This window comes from Lissotriton vulgaris, chromosome 4_1 (assembly GCF_964263255.1).
Source record: "Lissotriton vulgaris chromosome 4_1, aLisVul1.2, whole genome shotgun sequence".
Taxonomy (NCBI): Eukaryota; Metazoa; Chordata; class Amphibia; order Caudata; family Salamandridae; genus Lissotriton; species Lissotriton vulgaris.
The window spans coordinates 115,622,276-115,647,995 of NC_141691.1; the positions used below are offsets into that span (position 1 = coordinate 115,622,276).

At 46.9% G+C, this 25,720-nt stretch overlaps 1 protein-coding gene across 10 annotated transcripts in view; it reads left to right on the forward strand.

The window, feature by feature from the left end:
* Positions 1-25,720, forward strand: part of ST3GAL4 (ST3 beta-galactoside alpha-2,3-sialyltransferase 4) — a 558,945-nt gene that overhangs the window by 173,320 nt on the left and 359,905 nt on the right. For 9 of the 10 annotated variants that reach the window (XM_086918360.1, XM_086918364.1, XM_086918362.1 and 6 more), the window contains exon 3: positions 13,913-14,143. In XM_086918360.1, the coding sequence (XP_086774486.1) occupies positions 13,930-14,143 (214 nt within the window). In that variant the 5' untranslated portion in view covers positions 13,913-13,929. Of the gene's footprint in view, positions 1-7,162; positions 7,382-13,912; positions 14,144-25,720 lie in introns of those variants that run through there. The other variant, XM_086918357.1, reaches the window with a different exon arrangement.

Consider the following 25,720-nt stretch of genomic DNA (forward strand, 5'->3'; position numbering starts at 1 on the left):
CATCCCTTACCCCCTCACCCTCACACCCCCTCACCCCCTCATGCCCCACACACCCTCACAATCCCTCTCTCACACCCCCTCACATCCCTTCACCCTCCCTCACCCTCACCCCCCCCTCACCCCCTCACGCCCCACACACCCTCACAATCACTCACTCTCACACCCCCTCACCCTCACATCCCCTCACCCTCCCTCACCCTCACACTCTCACCCTCACTCTCACACACCCTCACCCTCACTCACCCACCCCCTCACCCACCCACCCTCACCAGCATAGCATAACAAAACATAGCATAGCATAACAAAACAAAGCATAGGATAGGAAAACAAAACCTAGCATAACAAAACAGCATAGCATGATAAAACATAGCATAACAAAACAGAGCATAACATAACAAAGCATAGCAAAACAAAACATAGCATAGTAGAACAAATCATAGCATAGCATAACAAAAGACAACAAAACATAGCATAACAAAACATAGAATAACATAACAAAACATAACATAAAACAAAGCATAGCATAACAAAACATAGCAAAGCATAGCATAACAAAACACAACAAAACATAGCATACATAACAAAACATAGCATTGCAAAGCAGAGCAAAACATAGCATAACATAACAAAACACAAAAAACATAGCATAGCATAACAAAACACAACATAGCATAACAAAGCAAAGCTAAGCATAACATAACAAAACATAGTATAACAAAGCATCAATCAATCACTGCATTTATAAAGCGTGCTACATACCCGTGAGGGTCTCAAGGCGCTGAGGGGGCCGCAACTGATCGAAGAGCCAGGTCTTGAAGAGCTTCCTGAAGGCCAGCAGGTCCTGAGTCTGTCGTAGGCTGGTGGGGAGAGAGTTCCAGGTCTTGGCGGCGAGGTAGGAGAAGGATCTGCCGGCGGCGGTGGTTTTCCGGATACGAGGAACTGTGGCGAGGGCGAGGTTGGCTGAGCGGAGGTTTCGGATGGGGGTGTGGAAGCTGAGCCGGTTGTTGAGGTATGTGAGTCCGGTGTTGTGTAGGGCTTTGTGTGCGAGGATGAGGAGTTTGAAGGTGATCCTCTTGTTGATGGGGAGCCAGTGCAGGCCTCTCAGGTGGGGTGTGATGTGGCTGCGTCGGGGGACGTCGAGGATCAGTCGTGCAGAGGCGTTCTGGATTCGTTGAAGTCGTCTCAGGAGCTCGGTTGTTGTTCCTGAGTAGAGGGTGTTCCCGTAGTCTAGTCTGCTGGTGATGAGGGCCTATGTGACGGTTTTTCTTGTGTCGGGAGGGATCCATTTGAAGATCCTGCGGAGCCTGCAGAGGGTGTTGAAGCAGTACGCGGAGACGGCGTTGACTTGCCTGGTCATGGAGAGGGTGGAGTCGAGGATGACCCCCAGGTTGTGTGCGTGGTCTGTGGGTTCTGGGGCTGTGCCTAGCGATGTGGGCCACCAAGAGTCATCCCAGGCTGATGAGGTGGGTCCGAGAATGAAGACCTCCGTCTTGTCTGAGTTCAGCTTCAGTCTGCTGTCCTTCATCCAGTCGGCTACGGCCTTCATTCCTCTGTGGTGATTGGCTTTAGCGGTGTGGGGGTCTTCGGTGAGGGTTATGATCAGCTGGGTGTCATCGTCGTATGAGATGATGTTGAGGGTATGTTGTCGTGCGACGTGGGTGAGCGGTGCCATGTAGATATTGAACAGCGTCGGGCTGAGGGAGGATCCCTGTGGGACGCCGCAGATGATCTCAGTGGATTTCGAGCGGAAGGGTGGGAGGCGGACGCTCTGGGTTCTGCAGGAGAGGAAGGATGTGGTCCAGCCCAGGGCCTTCTCTCGAATTCCGGCGTCATAGAGGCGTGCTGATAGGGTGCGGTGGCAGACTGTGTCAAAGGCTGGTTATAGGTTGTGGCGTGGGGCGAGTGTGAGTCCGGGCACTTTTTAACTTTGGGTAGGGATTTTTTTTCTTTACAACTTTTCGGGCATGTGAAGAAAGTCTTAGGTGTGCTATCTCCGTTGTATCCACACAGATGGGCTCACTCTCTTCTTCTTCTTCGGACTCCACGTTGTCAGATGTTCCGTGGTATTCACAGGTTTTAGGGGCAGAAAAAGAAGAGAAAGGGGTTTTAAGGACTCGGTAACGATCTCTTTAACACCTAGGGCCCCAGGGAGTGAGGTCACTGCTACTCGTGCTCAAAATGAATAAACATGCTCGTGTGCTCGGGGATGTGCAGGTACACGTGGGAGGGTTAACTAGTAGGATGCAAGGAGTGGGAATGCACTACCCCCGGTTGTGTTGTGGGGATGTTGGTTAAGTGCTACGTTGTTACCCGCCTCCCAACCCAACCCGACACTTCTCCCGTACCTGCTTTAGCCACACTCCTTCCTTCGGAGTGTGGCACGGGGATGCACTGGAACGTTGGCCTCCTGGCTCTCCTCGCTCGCTACAGGAACGCTGCCACTTGCTCGTCTCTCCGCTCTCGGGCTCCTCGTCTCTCCGGTGTTCGTGCTCCTCGTCTCTCCGGCGTTCACCTTCTCCTTCCCTCGGGGTGATGTCACACGCCATCCCTTGTTCTTCCGGGCATTTCTCCAATCGCTCTATGCTGACGTCACGGATGGGCGTACCTTCTTCTCCCGACGGCGGCCAGTTAAAGGAACAGTCCTCGTTCCTATCGAAGTCTGACTCGGCGGTCCACGTTGTCCACTCGTCCTGAGGGGAAGGATTGGAAGTATGTTCAGTGACCCACCATTCGTTTGGGGTCCCTACATCCTCCCTATGCTCCGTGTCACATGGGTCTAGGAGGATGAGGGCGGCTCTTTTGTCCATCAGGATCCTGATGTCGACGGTGGCGGCGATGAGGGCGGTCTCGGTGCTGTGGTTGCTGTGAAAACCAGATTGAGAGGGGTCCAGGATGTTGTCTTCGAGGTAGAGGGTTAGCTGTTTAGCATAGCACAGCATAGCATAACAAAACATAGCATAACAAAACATAGCATAGCAAAACAAAGCATAGCAAAATAAAACAAAGCATAACAAAACAGAACATAGCATAACAAAGCATAGCATGGGAAAACACAACAAAACATAGCATAACAAAACACAACAAAGCATAGGATAGCAAAACTAAACATAGCATAGCATAACAAAACATAGCATAACAAAACACAACACATAGCATAACAAAACATAGCAACACACAAAAAACATAGCATAGCTTAACAAAACACAACAAAACATAGCATAGCAAAACAAAACAGAATAGCAAAACATAGCATAGCATAACAAAGCATAGAATAGCATAGCAAAACATAGCATAGCAAAACATAGCATAGCATAACAAAGCATAGCATAACATAGCATAGCATAACAAAGCATAGCATAGCAAAGCATAGCATAGCAAAGCATAGCATAGCATAACAAAGCATAGCATAGCAAAACATAGCATAGCATAACAAAACATAGCATAGCATAACAAAACATAGCATAGCATAACAAAACATAGCATAGCATAACAAAACACAGCATAGCATAACAAATCAAAGCATAGGATAGCAAAACATAGCATAGCATAACAAAACACAGCATAGCATAACAAATCAAAGCATAGGATAGCAAAACATAGCATAGCATAACAAAACAAAACCTAGGATAGCAAAACAAAACATAGCATAGAATACAGCATCACTGCGCACCACCACCGCATCACTCAGGGGCACCACAACATCACTATGTGCTACCACAGTATCTCTGAACGCCACAGCATCACTCGTTCGCCATCACATCACTCAGCACCACCACAGCATCAATCTGGAGAAGTGTGGCTCACTAGTTAGAGCAGGCAGACCCTGAAGCAGAGGTCAGACCCGGGACCAGGGTTCAATTCCCGACGCGGCAGGGTCTTGAGCTCAAATGTCCACCGACTAGATAATTCTCGCTTCGGTGCCTGACCTAATCATGGGTTCACACTCTGCAACTCTGGGCATTAAGCTTGCTTAATCTCCACAACGCCCCCCCCCCCACCCCCCCGCGGCGGGATGCCTGGCTCTCACCTTGGGGTTGCCCTGTAGGGGCTATCTCACAGGGAAAAAGCCAGGATGGGTTCCCAAGGCAAGCGCCGAGATACCTCCCCGGTGATTCGAGCGCTATATAAGAACATACAAAAAAAAAAATCTGTGCAACCATTCAACAACACCTGGTCCAAATATGTTCTCTCAATGTTTTGCAAGCTTTATTACAAATGTCACAAAAAGATGTTAATATTTCACTTGTTATTGGATTTTCGTCACAATAAAATACACTGATCATAATCTTCACAAAAGTTATTTACAAAACGTTAAGCTATTGCCATTATAAATGACAATAACTTTTATTTAAGTATTAATTATTGAATTTTTTTAAAGCCATTGTTATTTGTAATATCAATACATGTAAGTCACGTAAATACAACACATATTGCATTACAAATGCTATAGGTGTCACATTTGCGAAAGTTATAACTATTGGCATTGTAAATCACAAAGCTATTAATTTCTCTATTTTCAAAAACAAAAATGTCATTTACAATTCTAATAGCTCAAACTTTCCTAATGAGACCTATTGCATTGCAAATGCTTGTTTTGCTTGCTTTCTCCTTTCCCTGCTTTCTTCAGTTTTCTATTATTCACCTAAACCTTATTAAGGTTAATAACATGTTCCTCCTCGTTGTGAACCCTTGGTCAGAGCCCTGGCCTGTTCAAGACACAATATATTGACCCTGTGCTGAAGAATGCGCCGAAATGTCATTGGTTAACGCTTGCACTCGAACACGTGCCTCTTTCTTTACGATAAAGCCCCTCCCCAGAGAGGGCAATAATGATAAGACTAGGGCGGGCTCACGAGCTGCCCCAACCAAATGTAACCCCATTCATTCCTTAGGGTTGGGCTGACACATGAGGCTTCCTGAAAGGCGAGGGGCTGCTAAAGTGCAGTAGGGCTGGAGTGAAGTCCGTCATAAGCACCGTCTGCAACCGGCCTCTGATGAGAGAAATGATCCTGCGAGCCAGCCGGTCCTGTTTCTAACGAGACTTCTACTTTCAGACCAGAAGCCGCCTTATATTTCACTAGTGAACACGTGACTGCTTCGCTTACTAATGAATTTAGGAGGCCATCAGTCTTTATTCCAGGCAGTCAGCCTTCCACACGATTTGGAGCACTTCCTGTGTTTATTGCACAAGAGTCCATTTTTTAAGTGTACACTGACGTCAGTACTTCAAACAATGCTAAATATGTGACATTGAACCAATGCTAAATATGTGACATTGAACCAATGCTAAATATGTGACAATGAAACAATGCTAAATATGTGACATTGACACAATGCTAAATATGTGACATTGAAAGAATGCTAAATATGTGACTGACACAATGCTAAATATGTGACATTGAAACAATGCTAAATATGTGACATTGACACAATGCTAAATATGTGACATTGACACAATGCTAAATATGTGACATTGACACAATGCTAAATATGTGACATTGACACAATGCTAAATATGTGACATTGACACAATGCTAAATATGTGACATTGAAACAATGCTAAATATGTGACATTGAAACAATGCTAAATATGTGACATTGAAACTATGTGACATTCAAACGATATTTGACATTGTGCATAGTGTGATGTGACCTTGAAACAATACGGCACATGATGTGAATATTGTACACAGTTTGCAGCCGCTCTTGGCACTGGATGGCCTGGGCCAGGTCATAGACTTTTTTTCATGACTTAGCCACACAGCAGAGATGCTGTACAGATTACCTAAAAACCATTCACCAAGCCAATAGACAACCTATTGGCTTTACCAGTGCTTGTTCTTAATTATTGCATTTGAGAGCAGCCTAAAGTCTTCAAGTTATGCACTTGTTGGAAATGGCCTTCGGCAGGGTCACCCCCAAATTTTCTTGCTACTTCATGCTTTTTGCTGAATTCTTTTGTCGGCCTTAGGACTCCTTACACTTAACCATTGCTAGCAATAGCTAAAGTGCCTGTGCTCTGTCCTCAAATATGATAATGTTGGCTCAAACCCAAACGCCATATTTAATTTGCTTATAAGTCCCTAGTAAAGTGCACTGTATGTGCCCAGAGCCTACATATTTAATGCAACTAGTGGGCCTGCAGCACTAATTGTGCCACCCACTTAAGTAGCACTTTAAACATGTCTGAGGCTTTCCATTGTAGACAGTGGCGGCTCGTCGAGGGAGTGCTGCAGGGCCGGGTGGGGGAGGGGCAGGCTGGGGGTAGTGGACTCCGACATACGACGGACAGGAGTAAGGTAAGTAATTAAATAAAACAATTTACCTTGCGTGCGCTGCATCACCGAGTTACAGATGCAGCGCACGCAAGGTGAATTATTTTATTTATTTAATTACTTACCTTACTCCTGTCCGTCGTATGTCGGACTTCATTACCCCCCCCCCCCTCCTACCCCCCTACCCCCCCCTGCCGCCCCACAGCACTCTCTTGGCGAGACGTCGCTGATTGTCGAGCCAGTGTGTGAAGTTTACACTACTCTTTCGATCTGACAAAATACACTTTTTACCAGGCCCAAGCCTTCTGTTTTTATACATGTCACCCTTAGGGTAGGCCCTGGGCAACCGAGAGGGCAGAGTGCAATCAATGTAGTTAAGAGGCAGTACTGTACGCTTTACATGTCCTGGTAGTGAAAAACTCTGAAATTGGTGTTTCACTGGAGCAAGGCCCAACTCTCCCTTCCCAGTACCTGCTTTCTTTCTTAGTGACTGTTTTTCATTCTTTCTCCTTCTTTTACCTCTGTGTCCCTCACTTGCCCTCGGGAAATTTCTGGTGAGCAAATAATAGAGGTGCTGGTCTCCAAAAATGAGTGTCGATGACCCCCACTGGTTCAAACTAAGCTCAGAGCTATGCCACTAAGTGGTACTCAACATAATACTGCGACGAAGGAGGAGTAATGTGTTTAAAGCAGAATAAAACAAAGGGTCACGGAGAGTGAAGCCAAAGTGCAGCACGTCACGAGCCAAAGCACACACTGAAGCACGAGGCATGTTGGTTCTCGGGTCTTCGATGGGCCGAGCTTGGCACGCAGCCGCAGGCCATGAAATTGGCAGGTGGTCAGCTGGGTTTGCGCAATTGGGTGGTGTTGAATGTTTTCCAAAAAAAAGAGTAATCCAGTAAGGTACAGCAACGGCAGGTAAACGTTTTCTCCTCCCACATGCTCGGGGCCATTTGCAGTTTTTTTCCGTGGTTTTGGGGGACGTCTGCTCCCCGCTGGCGAGGGATGCTGTAGCATGCAGAGTGATCACGGGACAGGACATTCACGAGGAGTCCCAGCATTCCGTCCACCGACTGGCCGAGCTGTGACCCCGCAGAGGAGTCGAGGTGCGTGAGGCTGGCGGTGTGGGCGGATTCCGTTGCGAGGATGTTGCTGAGAAACGTTTATTAGGGGAAGGAGACGAGGCCGCTAGTCTGAGAAATCGGTTTATTTGCTCAATTATGAAATGTGATAAAAGCATGCCGATTTTGTTTTGTTTTTAAGGGGGAGAAGATGTGGCATCCGTGTCCTCATGTACGAATATGTCCATAATATATTCTTTGTACGGTTTTGCATTTAATTACTTCTTTGTTGCGTGCGTTCTTATCTGGGCTCCACGGGGTGTCTGTGTTTGTGGCTCGAGGCTCACTAGCTCCGGTGTTGTCGTTCTCGAGGTTGCAGTTGGAGTCTGTGGTTTTGCGGTTGTTGTTGGCAGGCTGTTTTCATTTTACTAATAAAGTATATGAAACAACTTCCTGTTTGCATCACGTGCCTTCCTGCTTTGAACTTCTGTCTGCCACAGATGCTTTGACACATCAGGTCATCATGAGAGAGGCTCATATCGATGTGGCATTTCTCCCTCACAAAGCTGTTAACATGTTGCGGCTCTTCCCTATTCTTTATTGTAAGGTGGTCTTACCCAGGGTGATGCAATATTGAAACGTTCCATGCAAGAACTCCAAATCTTACACTGGTTACGGGAGAGGTCTGTGCAAAGCCACTGTAATTATATGATTCTGTGGCATTTTCCACATAATTATGGATTTGCCACCTTTGTCACATAATCCATACTTTCCTGCATAATTTACAGATATTAGTAAGAAATAAATGTTTCTAACTTGAGTGCATCAAAACAACGTACCGGGCATCATGCTACTCTGGCTTGTGCAAAGTGGCAATCTCTGTCCCTGACCAGGTGGGGTGAACCTAATCGTGCCCTCCTAGTAATCAAAGAACCACTGGCCATTTCCTGACTGTATCACATTAAGCGCTGGTGACGGCGCACCATATTTTTGAATCCGTAGTGTTACCAGGCCCTTTTTCCTGTGTCACTGTGCGTTTGGTCCCCAGACATGGAAAGTTCCACTGTGATGTGAAATCCTCAGCCAGGGCCAGACACCCTGTGTGCATGCCAAGTGTGTGTCTATGTCTGTGCGCAATGCATGTGTAGCACGTATACGATTTTAAGACTGTGTTTGTTGTGTGAGTCCGAGTACAAGAGGGAATGGTTTTGGATGTCTCTGGTTCATGTTTTTGCACTGGTTTAGCAGTATTCAAAATGGAGGGGGACCGTTTCTTCCAGACACTGGAAGTGTGTTCCCTGCACTCCTACGGCTGGAAAGTGGAGACCCAGATACTGAAGTGGAGGTTGGAGAATGGGACCCTTTTAGGAATTCCACGAGAGCCATGTTAACAAAGGACTTAGTTATTCCTGATCACCGCTAGAGGGGATGGGTGGATCTGTAGTTTCTAGTGTTCGATGTGACGACGTTTGAAGGCAGGTTCTGCCCTGAATTCTATCCCTTCTGCTTCAGGAAGGCTGAGGACGGTCCGGTGCAGAGACCTCACACTTCATTGAGTCCATGTTCTGGATATTCCTGCTTGGCACCAGCCCCGTTGCTAATTGCTGTGAGAGTCATCACTTTGCACAACAGCTGTGTCTGGAGAGCAGCCAGAAAAAAACCTTTGAAAGAGAAGCAACCCAAACCGGTTCACAGACCTCTGAGAGCGCAGCCACATTGAATGGCTACAAGATGTTTATAAAGGCGGGATTCAAACCACCCCACTTTGCTCCAGGTCCAAATCCTTCAAGACCAGGGTCGGACTGAGAACCAAAACCGGCCCTGACAAAGTGCTCGGCCGGCCCCCTGGGGGTGTGACCGAGCTCTTTGGCGGGGCCGGTTTTCGGCCGAATTTGTTACAGGGCCGATTTGGCAGCTATGCTGCAAAAACGGCTGTGTAACAAAAAAGGCCCCCAGGGCCCAAAACCGGCCCCCACCCTTGCGGCGCATAGGGTAATTGCCCGGTGCCGGCAACGGCCAGTCGAGCCTGTTCAAGACCAAGGAAGAGAGTGTACGCAGAGTACTTCAAGGACTGCTGTGTGCTCATGTCTTCTGTAGCATGACAGCCAGTCGCCCAGAGGAGAGGAGTAACCTGAAGTCTGCACTTTCTGCTGGAGGAGCTAAGGGCCTGCCTAGAAGCCGCATAACTGCTGTGAGACAGGAAGGAGGGTGCCGGGGCCTCCAGGAGAAGAAACAGTCCGTGGTGAGAAGCTCAGCATGTTCTGGCGTGAAAAAGCCAGAGAAAAAGTAGTTGCCTGGCGCATGTCAGAAGAGACCCATATGCAGGGCCACTTAAATTATGTGGCAGTACAGGACAAAATTGTGGCAGGGTTGAGTAAATTATGCAGCAAGAAGAAGCTAATTATGCTGAATAATGCGGTACATTTTGTAATAGTATTATTTCATTATTTTGTTGATTTTTAAAATTAGTAACACACCCTGGGCATGGTTGCACCTAATTATTATCAGTTTAATACCCAAATATATCAATAAGCAACATAAATGTGACGGGTCCAGTTTTGGATTGAGTCTTCCTTTTTAGTAACTTGATGAGCTACATACACATTTGTTTTGTTAAAATCCGCAGATTATGCAGCAGATGATGCATGGTTTAGCAAAAGCAGCAAATCTATATTTTTGCAAATATTGTTGCAGCCGCACAATCGCATAATTCCAGTTGCCCTGCCCTGTTCATCATGAACCGCATTAAACCTTCTACTAAATGCAGCCACTGAGCAAAAACTAGTGCCACCTGCATTGGCGTCCAAGTGCTCCTGCACTACTGAGGTGTGCACCCTGAGAGATCACAACTGCTAAAACCATCTGAAGTCTGAGTAGAATGGCCCAGCGACAGCACCCGACAAACTAGCACGGTCTCCGAAGGAACTGCCAAAGACTGTAAGCCAGGGTTCTTCAAAGTCGGTCCTGGAGGACCGAATTCATGCTAGATTTTTAACCCTTTCGCATGACCACACCCATTTGCATGGGGGCCCAGCACAGGAGGAAAATATCCATCGCAAGGATGAGATTAACAGATTTGTCCGCCGCGGTGCGGAAAAAAATTATGCATGCGCAGTTTGGATGGCCCCCGGCCGTCCGACGCATATGCCCACTGTGACGTCGGACAGCCGAGGCCGTCTGACACATGGAAAAGGTTAAGATAACTATATTTATCTAAATGGGGATGTGCTAAAAATCTGGCAAGGATCCGGCCTTCCTTGACCGACTTTAAAGAACCCTGGTGTGAGGTAAGAGAGGAAGTCGCTGCGCCAAGACCGCAGAAGTCTGCGTGTTCCAAGCAACCCCACAGGCACAGCTGTGACAGCTTAAAAGTCGCTGCCTGAGTGGGCCTGCTGTACGTATCTGTCCCACAAGTGTAAGGACTCCAGTTGCCCAAAGTAGATAACTGCTGGGCAGAAGAACACATGAAGAAGAGTCTGAGAAGTGTGCAGAAGCCTGATGCACAAATTCATTTTCAATGCGGTTATTGCACTGAATGAAAAGCTAACCTCAATGTTGGCTCAAGTATAGAAATGTTTGAGTGACACATCTGTGCCTAGCCTGTGCATGTCCCCAATTACCACCAGGTATCACCTCAGACTTTACAGAAGTTACAGGGAGGTCGAACAGGATTTAGACCTGTATTTAATTACTCTAAATGCACTTTGTGGTATTGTAATACACAGTAATACTGTGTGACTAAGTTACTGTCTATCACCCAAAAAACAAGCACTGATCTGGACAAAAGTTTATAGTGCCTGTTGGTTGAGGGTTCAATTCAGAGCTCTGCGTCCCTCTGAAGCCTGTGACTGCTCACCCTTGCTACCCTGAGAGTCAAGTGCAGAATGTTTGCAGAGCCATAGTAGGGCGGACCCCAGGACACCAACAATCTCAGCTGACACACTCTGCACACGGGCCTGTGACTACCCTCTGAGCCCCCGAACATGTCTGATACACCCTATGACGAAAGCAGGTCTCTGGAATTTGGTCCCGTTTACCAAGAATCTGTGTGCATATTTCTTGTGTTGCTTTTTTGTGGAGGTGATGTGCTGTTTTTTCTGCAGTTATGCATGTGTGCTGCCTTAATGCAATGTATGTTGGCGGTTGGTGTTGTATAATGTTCCGTTTTTACTGTTTTCTGCGTTGTGCCTGGTTATGTTTTAATTGCATTGTGTATGTAATGTGTTATGTTCTGTTGTGTACCATAGATATTCCTGTAAATCATACTATTTTTTTGCTGCAGAAAGCTGCGCCGATTTACCACTGTATAATGTGGTAAAACTGCGCGGCTGAAGCTCTTAATTGAAGTCACCAGTCAGCCCAAACCTGTCTGAGACCAGCACTTCTAGGGCTCACTTAGTGGTACTGCCTCTAAACTCTGACCTCTGCTACTTCAGCAACTTTAGCCTTATCAGTAACTTAACTATTTACCACATTTGCCATTTGTTTTGTAAAACTTTCTTTATGCTAGAAAAAAATAAACATGTGCTCACTGTTGTTTTTAGTTACTTCAACAAAAAAAACTTGTTATAACTTATTTCACCAAAACTCCGGTGGCTTCACCTCGCTAGGTCAGTGTGCCCTGGTAGGATGAGAGTGCCAGACGCCTGTTTGATACTCCGTTGTGGCATATGGAAGCAACCAGCTGCTACATGTGCCATCTACAACTTGGTTCTGGCAGGACTGTAGGTGCTCTAGAAAAAGCTACTCCCAGATAAACAGTGGGCCTTCTGTTGTTTAGTCATTTAAGATTGTTTTGAGGTGAAGCAAAGTGCAGAAAACTCTTCTGCAAGAGTGTCCAGATTCAAGACCAACCAGCAGATGGTAACTAATACTGTAATACCCAACAGTGGTGTTCAGAGTACTATTCCTACACTCGAGAAGTGGCTACTGCTGCTGGACCATGGGCTCCTTTGGGCAGTGGACATAGTGTACTCTCGGTTAAACAAGTTACCCCAACACCCAGAGATCGAATGATTGGATGAAAGGTTTGCTGGTTTGGGCACTGGGGTTGAGCAGCATGTAACGCGATAAACTCGTAGAAGATCTGGCAGATTGGGTGGAAATGTTAACCAGGCTGTATCATCCTCCAAATAGTAGACCACCATGAACTTGGTGGGTTGGCAGGGAATATGAAGGTACTTGTATCATGTATGGGGTGAGTTGTGGTGTAATTGTCGCAACTGTGTGCAATGCTTTGTAAGGCACACTGCCACTTATTTGAATGGTTGTGGAAATGGATGCTATGTAGATGGTGTAATGCTTTGCTTACTGATATGTGCGGATCACTCGTTGTTGATAAAATAAATACACAGAAGTTTTTAAGAGAAAAAAACAAGTTACTCCATGGGCAAAGGCATGCAGAGCTGTTCTGTTGAAATATGCCTGCTGGCTGATTGCCAATGATGACAGGAAGCCAAAATGACCCCAATTTGATGGAATTGCTGGTTGCTTAAAAAAAAAAAATAGAACTGAGAAATAAAGATTCACATCCTATCACTTTCCAGCTCCGGCAGATCATTTAACCTAGTATCTTCTAAATGGCTGCCACTCTCTGTCTTTATCTGTACTCGACACTGTTCTGTCGATCCCATCTTCCGAGATTTTCCCTTTGGATATAGCCCCCTTACAGATGCCATGATGGGTGGTGGCAGGGAGTATTTAATCTCCAGTTCCATGTGATCTCCCCACCACATTCTGGGATTACAACTTATTTTTCACAGAATGGGGAATAAACCTTGGACTCTGGAACACTTGGTTTAATTCCATGTCCCCTTCCCCACCACTTCCAGGCAAATAACAAGTCTACATTCTCATCCACTTTTGGCACCTTCTAAAAGTAAGTTGGAAATTGATGGGTGTGGGTGGTGAGGAGTGCCTTGGCTTGTGGTGCTGGGGCAGCTACAGCTCCTCCTGTTGTGTAGAAACAACTCGCAGGAATCGGCTGCAGCAGCTGCCTGCAGCACCACACACAGGCCCTGGTCCAGTGTCCCTAGGCCCTGAATCGCCAGGTCTGGAGTTTGCAGCTCTGGTAGTTCCGGGCCCTGAAACATTGAACACATTGACATGGCCCGCAGCTCCTAGGCACTCCTATTGAGCGCTAGATAGGCTCTTCTGGACACAATGTCGATCTGGTGCTTAATCTGGACTTGACATTTGACGGACGAGTAGCTGAAAATAATGAGGAGCCCAAATAAATGTGTGTTCGTCTCAAAGAGAAATTAAAGGATCGGCAATCTACCTCTCAACGTAGCGTTGTAAGGTACTGGAATGATGACCACAGAACTGAAAATGAAGATCTTGCTGATCCAACTTCAAAGACTACTTTTGGAACCCTAGACCGATTTCATATCACAAAGGGCATATCATGAAAATAGAGTAATAGAAGTTGATTCAAAATCAGAAAATGCAAACAATCAAGTATTCTGTCTCTAGGCCCATGAAACCCCTTTGGTAGACCCCTTTTTCAAATAAGTATGCTTAATGAAATCCATCCTTTTTCCATTATCTTACATGTATACCTTTTCTCCTTTGCAGGAATCCAGAATACTTTCATGAAAGAACCTTTCGTAATGTTTGGATACATCTTTACATCTATGGCCCATTATCTACTCTTGCCTGTCCACTGGATAGGTGATCAACTGCAAAGACTTGGCTCTGACATTCTGGGGACATTCCCGCTAGCCCCTGTGCTCCGCTCCCAGACCCTTCGCTGTGGTGAGAGTGCCATCAAGCAAGCCAGTGTCCTCAGCATGGTCTGTCTAAGAGGTATGCTTCTGTGTCATGGAGAGAGATTGTATTGGATGGGGAGCTGATATGTTCCTCAACCCTGCATGCAGCTGCTTGTGTCTTAAATCGACTGTCCTTCTGTGCCATGAAGAAACTGGTTGTTAATTTTTTTCTATGTGCTTGCAGATAATTGTCAAAAAAGGTGGAAGACAGATTTTTTTTGCTTAAAATTCTCAAGGCTTTTTTTTAGATTATTGGAATATGATCTCGTATAGGTTTTTATTCTGTTTTATAGAATATTTGTGCTGCGAACTTTTATGGCTTTAATCAGCCGAATAAAGTTTATTTTGACTTGACAGTAATATGCTGTTTCAGCCAGTATTATGGCAGCATTTTAATCAGACTGAGGAGAGGCCTGAGCTGTTAGGAGCATTGGACATCAGCTTGTCAATTCAATTCATCTTCATTCAATCTCTCAAAAACAGATCATAAAAAATTACACACATTCATACAATGATAAAAAACATGCAATTACAAGCACATGTATTAAAAACCCCCACAATAAAAAAGAGGTTGTACATTAATTTGCAATTTCCAAAGTATAATGCCTAATACTTGAATCCAAAAGCAGCAAATCTACTAAAACAATGTAAATAGATAAGGTAAAGGCTGCGCGGGACTCAAGTTCCAATTTACAGTATATGGCCCACCGCACTTTAAAAAAAAAAGATTAAAAAATTGTTTTGTTAAAACAACATACTCCTTCTTTTAGCTAATATACTCTTCAGGAAACTAGCAACTGCATGGCATACACAGTGATCGTTGAGATCCCACAGGTACAATAATGCTGCTTTACTCTTGGAGTATTCATACCTGCATAACGGGGTAATAAGAATTTTCTTGTAAACAGCTGATAAAATTGACAAAAAAACACAAAGTGTAAAATAGTTTGACTAGATTGCTCATCACTTGGACAGGTGCAAATTGAGGCAGAAGAATACGGACTGCTCGCAGGCAGGTCGCTCCCCACGGCACCACACGGCCGCCAGCTGCCTCGCACCTGCTCCCTTCCGCCCGCCTGTTTTCCCGCCGTTTCCCGCTCCTTCCTGCCACTGCGTCCCTGCGGCCCAGCCCCCTGCTCCCCATTAGCCACCCCGCTCCCCAGCTGCTCCTCCCTACCTCTCCCTCTCTTAAGGAGGCCGCGCAGTGGCGTAGGAGCGACCTCTGACCCTGCTCGCAGGCAGGTCGCTCCCCACGCCACCACACGGCCGCCAGCTGCCTCGTACCTGCTCCCTGCCACACGCCTGTTTTCCCGCTCCTTCCTGCCGCTGCGCCCCTGCCCCCTGTTCCCCATTGGCCACCCCACCCCCGCCTCCCAGCTGCTCCTCCCTCCCTATCCCTCTCTTATGGAGGCCGCGCAGTGGGCGTGTCGCAGGCACACCAAAGGCAAGCCAGTCTGCGCCCGTCCACGCCTGGACATCGCCCAGCGCCAGAACCCTAGGACCCCACGAACACCACAACACCAGACTCTGCTACGCACTCAACGCCGGCCGAAACCACACCTGCTTCCAAGCCGCCCCGAAATGGACTCGCGGACCTTTCTCCTGCCACACCTGCAGCGTCACCTGCGACAGAGCCACCAAACCTCCAAGGAATGGACCCAACCACCTCCGCTGCATACTCCTCAACACCCGCTCCGCACGCAAACACACCGTCGAGCTCTGGGATCTGCTAGACACCTCCGCCCCAGATGTGGCCTTCCTGACCGAGACCTGGTGGAACGACTACTCAGCGCCCGACATCGCCATAGCCATCCCGGACGGCTACAAGATCACCAGCATGGATCACGCCAACAGAATAGGAGGAGGAATAGCCATCGTCCACAAGTCCACCGTCAATGTTGCCACCCACGCAGATGACACCCTTCACACCACCGAACATCTGCACTTCCAGATCCACACGACCCCAACAACACCCTCAGAGGAACACTCATCTACAGAGCCCCCCGGACCCCAAGCTCAATTCAGCGACTTCATCGCCGACCCCGCCAGTACCCATGCACTCGCCTCCATGGACTACATCCTCCTCGGGGACCTGAATTTCCACCTCGAGAACAACGACGCCAACTCCGCCACCCTGATAGTCAACCGCCAACCTCGGCCTCAGACAACTCGTCACCACACCCACCCACGCCGATGCCCACACGCTGGACCCTGTCTTCTCCACAGGCACCCATGTCACCTTTGACCACACCACCGAACTCTACTGGACCGACCACCGCTGCATCCATTTCACCATCAATAAACCAACCATGCACCACCGCACCCAACAGCTACCTCGCCGATGCTGGAGCAAAGTCACCGAAGACCAGCTGATCACCACTCTCGCCCAAAACCCACCCACCGACCCCACCAACCCAGACACCGCATCCCGCAACCTCAGACAGTGGATCGACGACTGCGCCAACACCCTCGCCCCACTCAAGAAACCCTCCAACAACCACGCCAGCAAGAGAGCCACCTGGTTCACCGACTAGCTGCAGACCTCCAAACGTGCATGCCGGAAACTGGAGAAGATATGGCTCCACGAACGCACTCCGGACAACTACGCAGCCCACAAGGACACCACCCAGCAGACATCACCACCTCATCAGATTAGCCAAGAGATCCTCCTTCAAAGACTGCCTGGATAACAATGCACACAACAGCAAAGAGCTTTTCAGCATAGTAAAGGAACTCTCCAACCCCAACGACTTACCGCCTTCACAAGAACTGTGCACCTCACTGTCCATCTTCTTCCACCGCAGGATCGCTGACATCCATGACAGCTTCATGACCGCTTCAACACCATGACCGCCCGACTACCCCAGACCCCACCTCCCCTGTGAACACCACCAGCGCCAACCGCCTGACCTTCTGGTACAACGTCAACGACGACGAGACACGCAAGGTCATAAACTCCATCCACTCAGGATCTCAGTCAGACCGTGCCCAGACCACGTATTCAACAAAGCAGACGCTGCCATCGCACCCCAACTACGGAAGGTCATCAACATCTCCTTCGAAACAGCGACATTCCCGGAAAGCTGGAAACACGCCGAAATCAACGCCCTCCTCAAGAAGCCCGAGGCGGACCCCAAGAAACTCAAGAACTTCCGGCCAATCTTCCTGCTCCCGGCAAAGGTCATCGAGAAAATAGTCAACATGCAACTGGCCCGCCACCTGGAAGACAACAACTTCTTGGTCCCGTCCCAGTCCGGGTTCAGACGAAACCACAGCACCGAGACAGCCCTGATCGCCAACATCCCCCGCCACAGCCACATCACCCCCCACCTGAGAGACTTGCACTGGCTCCCCGTCGACAAGAGGAGCACCTTCAATCTCCTTACCCACGCACACAAAGCACTCCAAAACGCCAGACCAGCCTACCTAAAAAGCAGACTCAGCTTCTACACCCCCACCCACCCGCCAGCTCCGCTCCGCCAGCCTCGCCGCTGTTCCCAGCATCCAACAAACAACCTCCGGCTGCAAATCCTTCCCCTACCTCGCCGCCAAGACCTAGAACACCCTCCCTACCCACCCACGGCAGACCCAATACCTACTCGCCCTCAGAAGACTCCTCAAGACCTGGCTCTTCGAGCAGTAGCTGCACTCCCTCCCCTCAGCGCCTTGAGACCCTCACGGGTAAGTAGCGTGGTTTACAAGTGCTCTGATTGATTGATTGACTTAAGGGAAAACATGTTAGCCAGCGAAAAGAACCTAACCTGAACCTTGCCAACAGTGTCCTCTCATAAACATTAGTCACATATAATAAATATGCGCCAATAGTGGGCACCATTTGGATAATGCAGTGGTCTCGGACTGAAGGTTTGAACACTTCCTTCAACTTCCTGTTGACTTGTTTATGCTTAAAGAAACACTCCAGAACCCAATTTGTATCTTTTTTCAGGATGGTCTTGGGGTGCTGAAACAGATGAGCAGAACCCAGTGCTAAAAGTAGTCTTTAATGTATTTTAACCATGGTATGGCCAATCCTTGAGCACAAGATAAGCAATCTCAGACTGAGGAGGGGCCTGGGCTGTTAGGAGCATTGGACAACATCTTGTCAAAAAATGTATTATGACTGCGGACGTCAGACCTAGTACCATGGTAACAATGTAATGAAAAATGCCTAGAAAGAGGGATTGGGTGGAAATTGGGGTAGAAGTACTTTAGTGGATTTGAGTTTTTATAGTCCCAAGCCCGAAAAAGATGGTTATATGTCCGAATAGCAAGGGAAGAAATATTATCCTTCAAAAATATTGTTGCCTAAATACTGAGAACCAAAATAACGATGTAAGTATAGATGTACTATTCCTGACTCCACATACAAGTGCCTTGAAGATACGCACATTGCCAAAGTGTATATATGGAATTAATCCAGAAGTCTCTCTTATGGGGTCAGGAACACACACTGCACGAGTGTGTTGGCAGATATCTTCATTGATTCTGTCAACCATAATCACTGAATTTGTGATTGTGGTTAATTGAATAAATTATTTAAGATATCTGAAATAAACTCATTGAGTGCTGTGCCCGTTCTTGACCCCATAACAGTTGATTCTGTATAATTTCATCTGGCTTGATGCTTTTCGAGTATATGGGATTCCGCTGCGGTTAGGCACCTTACGGAACAAGCAGCGTCCACGACTTTACAATATGTGATGTTAAATGCAGTAAACCCACATTTACCCTCATATACACCTTTGTGATATATTGGGAGGCGATATTTTGTCCCCAATATTTTTGTAGACCATAATTCGAGCACAGTATTCTGATACAATGCCAAAGAGAAATAGGACAGTTTAAGGTAATAATAACTCTGAAGGGTGTACCTGTAAAAGTTGAAAAGCATGCATTTGTTGTGCCTCTCATTTAACAAACTTCTTTTAGATCCCTATCATTTGGAGATTTTGGGAGTTTTTTTTTTTTGCATTGTCAAGTTTCTGATCCTGAACTGTTTGGTTTTTGTATAAGGACTCTCAGAGAGGCCAGAACGCAAGCGTGCACCCATTCTGCGTATCCGTAAACTTTGCAGCTTTCCTGGATCTGAATGTATTTAGAAGCTTATATATTTATTTATGCAGCATGGTTGTGTAGCGCATACAAACAAGAATGAAGTGGTGACAGTCCGCTTTACATACATACATTCAACATGATTGAATTAATCTCACAGGGGTGTCATAGAACAAAGAAGTGGGGGGTAAATACCAGTATATTGCAACTCCCAAGGTTCCTCGGGTGAGCAATCCTCATCCTTGCTTAATTCAGTTTGGTTCCCATCATTACTTGGTCAGGTCACAGAATTGGTTTGATCATCGGACAAGTGTCTTTGAAATAGTAGGGTTGTCACCTTTATTTTGAAGGAGAGGTAGCAGGAGGCTGTCATGAGGTTTGAGGGGAGAGAGAATTGAACCATATGACCACTTCCTCTGAAAGTAAGAGCATTGCGGAGCTCCATGGCTGGTGCTGTCTTCCTCGTTTAGTCTGTTTTTGAGCTTGGTATTTCGAAGTGCAAGGATTTATAGTTTATGCATGCCAATTGATTGAGGTTTAGTGCTTAGATGGGGAGCTATATTTGAAATGGCCAGAACTTGAGGTTTTTGATAATATTTTCATGTCCATGCTACAAACCTTGCAGCTGCATGTACAGATTTGTTAAAGAAGAGCAAGGTGGATCTTTTGGAATTCCAACTGGAAGAGTAACCTAAGCAAAGCCTAGTTAGTACCAGTAATTGAACCCCCTGTTTAAGATCACCAGCATGTATGAAAGATCTATTACCACACAACTTTAGTTGATGAAGTTGCCCTTTTGTGATTACAATTATGTAAAATTGTTTAAGTCTTTGGCAAGTAGAAGTAAGGTGATTTGGAGCATTCTGCTAAGGAGGTTTGCATTTCAGTACCAAGACTGAATTGAGTTGAGATTGTTCAGGAGTAGAGGTGATGTGTGGAGAGATCAGACAGGATTTATTTAAGATGGGCTGGATTTTGAGATGTTGAGGAGTCATGCAGGATTAGATTTCTGCAAAAAACAAAGATGAGTAAAGGTAAAGTTTCTCGTGCATAGAAATGGTATGTTATATCTGATTGTTGGAGAATAGTGGTAAACCCTTCCGTGCAGATGTTGAAGAGTGTTGGGGAGAGTTGAGGACCCCTTGACATATAGTGGAAGCTGGAAGGATGTGAGAGATATTGTGCTAATTTAATGCATTCATGGTGCTATTGTAGATAGAAAGAAGGCCTATTGAGGACAGGGTTGCTGATATAAATTTTTTCATTCAGCCTGATGATTAGGGGTGGGCAGAACTTGCTGACTTTCACTCTGCATAATTCCGCTGAGTTACAGAAAAACTCTGCGAGATTCCACGGAATTCCACCAAGGGGTTGAAAAAATACAGCTCGTATTGCAATTTAGCGCCGGTAGCGCGAGCAGCGCTGAAAATTAGCACAAACTGCACCATGCATTGCGCAAGAGCACTTGGCCATTTCAGTTGATTTTTCTGCCGCTTGAGTCAAAAATCCAATCGAGCTGTAGCAAATCTACTCAAATGGCAGCCCTCTGACCGCGAGCACATGCCTGTGACTGCTGCATTAGAAATATGCGCAAGCAGATGCCAAATCTCGCTTGTCAGCTCACATAATCTGGAGCATCTTGGGAGAAAAATTCAGACACACGGCAATTGGCGGAATTTGGCCAAAACTCTGCATTAAAGAGTAATGCAGAGTGGGCAAAATTCTGGCAATTCCTTGGGTGGAGCTGAACATTCTGCCCACCGCTGGTGCTGATGAAAATAGTTGTTTGTGTCAAAAGTAATGGAAATATCAATTAGTATAATGAGGTAGGAGTCTCCTTTATCTAGCTTGAGTAATGCATAATTTTTAGGTCTCGTGACCTATCAATGCGCATGCGCATTGAGAGAAGCGAGACTATAGGGCTTTAAACAGACTTTAACTAACTGGCGATTTGGTGCTGTGCCCGTGCGGTTTTAGGTCAATGCGCAACCGCATTGACCTAAAATGCGCGTGCACAGCACCAAATCGCCGTCTGTTCCCTCAGCCGCACTCCTCCCACACCCCCGCTCCGCCCCCTCCCCTGCCTGCCGTGTCGCATTTCTCCTCCCCCCTCCCCACAGCAATGCCCTCCGTCTTGGCTCGCTAAACTACTCGCTGCCTCCTCCCGCTCTCCTTAATCCGCTCTCCCTCCTCCCACACCCCGCTCCGCCCCCTCCCCTGCCTGCCGTGTCGCATTTCTCCTCCCCCCTCCCCACAGCAATGCAGGCCTGTTGCGACAAAACCTAACCAGGGGAACAAACCTGCTATCCCTTCCGCTTGTTTTCCATACAACTTTGTCCGCTATCTCTTCACTCCCGCCTGTGCACCCCTTGTCCCCATCTCTTTATCTCTTTACTCCCGCCCGTTTTCCCATCTCTTTACTCCCGCCCGTGCACCCCTTGTCTGCTATCTCTTTACTCCCTCCCGCCCGGTGTCCCATCTCTTTATTCCTGCCCGTGCACCCCGATCTCCGTGGTGATGTGCTCTGATCCTTTGATGATGTGCTCTGATCTCCTTTGTGATGTGTGGTGGTCGCTGTTCGTGCTCCTGGTATTCTTGGCCTGGGCGTGTTCTGGTCCCAGTTTACGCTACAGATCTTGCTCTGCTGATGTGCTCTGGCTCATGTTGATAGATGACGTCTTGCTGTGCGTGCTTTGCTCCCTGTTGGTGCTGGGCATTATCCTAAGCTGTCTGTACCGGGATTCTGGCTGAGTAAGGTTCGTCCCCTTTTCTCACTAGTTTACTCTGCTTGCTGTTGTGTTTTCCTGGTGCTTCCCCGTGCCCTGCTGAGCCCCGTCTGATCGGCTTACCCCGACAGTCTCGCTAAAATCCGTGTAAGTTCAAAGGACGCTGTCTGGTCACTGCTTGCTCGGCTGGTCCTTCCAAGCGGCCCCTGTGATGGCCAGCGCGCCATAGCTTCTCATGTCTTGTTCAGCGCGGGCGGCTGAAGAGGAGCCGAGCGCAAGAATTGTCCTTTCGCATCAAAATGACGGAAGATCAGGCAGCAAATGAGGTGAAGCGAAGCAGATGATAGAAAATGTATGAGGTAATCACTGTAGAGTCAGCAAATGTATGAGGTAATCACTGTAGAGTCCGCAGAAGGCTCACATGTGACCCGAAGGGTAAACATGGGCGATGGCTGCTCCGACTGCATGTGCATAACTGCCCTGTGAGAACTTGTGTGCACACGTGTTGGACTGTGCATGCCAGTGTGCTCGGAGTGCGTGTGTGCCAGTGGGTTGTGGCTGTTTGTGCACTGATGCTGTGTGACTGTTCTGTGACCCCCCAGTCTGACTGTATTCTGTTTCCCTGCACGGGTGCTCCTACTTCTGTGTCTCTTTGTGTGGCTGCTCTGTAGCTACTTCTGTGTGGTTGATCTGTGTTTTTTTAATTCTAGTAGTTGTTTCAATGCCTGATGTATTCGCTGTATGATGCACATGTGTGCGTGTTCTGGTCTGTGACCACACAGCTGCTGTCTTTGACTATGGGGATTCTCTGACTTCCTGTAGGCACGGGTTGGTGGCCGTCCTCTGTAAGTACCAATATGTGTCCACTCAAAGTGGGCTGGTCTGTTGTAGTTGTACATCTGTTGTGTGTGTGGCAGTCTGTGCTCAGACCCTTTCTGGCAGTTAGTGGGCAGCTTCTCTGGTGTTGTGTGCATGGCTCCTCTGTGGTGGTCTGTGCTCAGCTGCTCCGGGGTGGTCTGTGCGGCGCTAGTCTGTACCTACTCCCTGACAGCCAGCAATGCAAATATGAACGGTCTAAAGGAGCGGTGGTCCCAACCCCAGGTGCCCTTTACACAGTGTAAGTAGCTGCACCGCACCACACCACTTTGCATCAAGAAGAGCATTACTTTGCTGTAATTTGAGCAGATTAGAGCAAGGACCACAGTTTTTAAATCCAAAGCCCAGTCTGCTCAGACAGGCATGGATTTTTTACTGGAGAGAAGCTTCCAGTACAAATCCTAGGCTAAACAGGACACTCGCGCTTCTGCACAATAGTGTACAGATTTGTGCCAGCTCTGGGGCAGTAGACAGCAGCAGGCCATTTATGATAAATATGGCTCTGCGTTGTTTTTTCCACCTTGAGCAGCTCCACATAGCACCTTTGGTTGCTACCCTGCATTGTACTAAAATAAATGTTCCCCACAGTGAGCATGTCTGGCATGCTCAGCTTTAAACCTCACACCCTCTGGTAGTTGGTGGCAGTTATACTGAAAAACAATACTGTTGTGTCATTTCTCTCTCCTTACTTCACTTCAACGCCTCTACATGACACCTCTGTCTTAACCTTTTTATCTAAACCGCTTTATGTAATTCATTCTTTCTCTCTCATCACACTCTTCCTCCTCTTTGTCAACCTCACTTCTATCTCAGTAGACCCAACATACCTTACTTGACTTCAATCTCACTTTCCCCTTCTTTCTATCACTGTCTGTGCCTATTTCTATATCCATCACTTTCGATCCTCTCTCTGTCTCATCTCTCGTGGCGTGAAGCAAAATTGTGCCTACTCTCCACATGACATGGGTACGTACGTTGACAACCTCACAAACCTTTGAGGGCCAGGTCCCTGAGCAGAGCAGGGGTTTAAAGCGCAGATGGGTGTGAGACATGGGCCATCCTTCTGTCCCCTGTTGCACTGTCAGGCTCCCTGTATCTCACCCTTGCTTCACTCTTGGGCTCCCTCTCCGTGCTTCTCTTCCTTGCTGCACTCTCTGCTCCCTCTCTGTGCTTCTCTCCCCTGCTGCACTCTCGTGCTCTCTAGAGATGTGGCCTAACGACCAGAGCTGCCATCGAAGTCACGTAAATACAAAACATGTTGCATTCCAAATGCTATAGGTGTCACATTCGCGAAAGTTATAACTTTTGGCATTGTAAATGACAAAGCTATCCATTTAGCTATTTTAAAAACCAACACATAAATAAAATATTGTCATTTACAAGACCAATAGCTCCAACTTTTCTAATGCAAGACCTATTGCATTTCCAATGCTTGTTATAGTGGCTGTCTTGGAGCTGCATCACCCAGAAGCCTGATCACCAAGTTTGATGTTTTTCTCTAGGAACAGAATAAACTGGGCTCCTCTCTATAGACACCTGGGATCATTTAAATCCTAAGAGTGTTATTATTTTTGAATCTAGGTCCTAGACACATACCGAGAAAGATGACTTTTTATGTTTAGAAGGCTATTTTAACATCCAATTCCCCTACCTTCACTCAGTTACCTTAGCACTCCGCTTACAAACGCGTCAAGTCCACTCACACACTTTGTGTGGGAGTGAGTGCCCAATGATGAAGCATGCCACGGATTGTACCTGTGGGTGAGGACCCTAAAATGTATATATCTATATACATGTATATAAACCATTTTTTCAATCTTAAAACAGACAAGATAGGGCACCGATTTACCTGGGTGCCATTACTTACGGATCTCGGACACCACACAGACATGCAATTTATTACAAGCCTAGGTATCCCTTCCTTTTGTTTGGTTAAAGTATAGTACTTGGGAAGATGAAGGTATTTCTATCAAAAAGACTTCTCACTCCTTCTTGAGTCATTTTGTAAACTGCGCTACTACAACACAGCTTTTCAGAACTCCTGCCACGAACTAGAGGTCTAGAACGTTGGTTATGGTTTTACAGAATTGAGGCAAAATCATTGGTGTCTTAAACATATTGAGTTGATTGTAGAGCTGAAGCCACTTGGTTGATGAGTAATTTTGATCTGTGTTTGAGGTTCCCATCTTGCTCTTTGGATCTTCTAGGCTGGCCTAGAGTGACTGTAGTGTAGAGTATAGAGAAAGGGATGATAGTCATCAAAGCCAGTCTATTTGGATTGGTCTCTCTTCCTACTGTGTTGCCTGTTTGCTATAATTATGTCCAAGATTTTGCGTTTTGAGTATGTGAGAGAGTTGCAAAGTTCGGAGCGGTTGATACTTTGTAAAGCAGCTAAACACTGGCTAAGGCGTTGAGGTTTACACAGTGTAAGTTGAAATCTCCCAACAAGATGTTATTTGGGGTAATCATACGTTTAGTAATGACTTAGGTGAACTGTTTAACCTCTTCGACGCTGATGACGAGCTCAGCTCGTCATGAAGTACACCTCTCGTACGCTCATGACGAGCTGAGCTCGTCAAGAACCGCGGGATTTTTAAATCTTCAGCGCACAGTGGGAAAATGCGCCGCACCGATAGTGATAACTGATGCATTGTTCCCTGGCGGACTTTCGATTAAGATATTAAGGATATAAGATTTTTTTATTTTCAACTAAAATGTGGAAAGTTTGAATAGGTTTCTGCAAATGAATCAATTATATCTTTGTGGATTATTGCTTCTCCACCACCTTTTTTCTCAGACCAGCATGTGGGCAGTGTTTTGCTGCTAATTAACTGTTAGGTATTGCTGTAAAATGAGTGGGCTACTAGCCAGCCTCCTGATCAGGTCTGTACAGTCTCTCTTTCCTGTGGTGCTGTTACCTTTGTCTACCTGGGGTGTGTGGTAGGGGTCAGCGGGTGTAC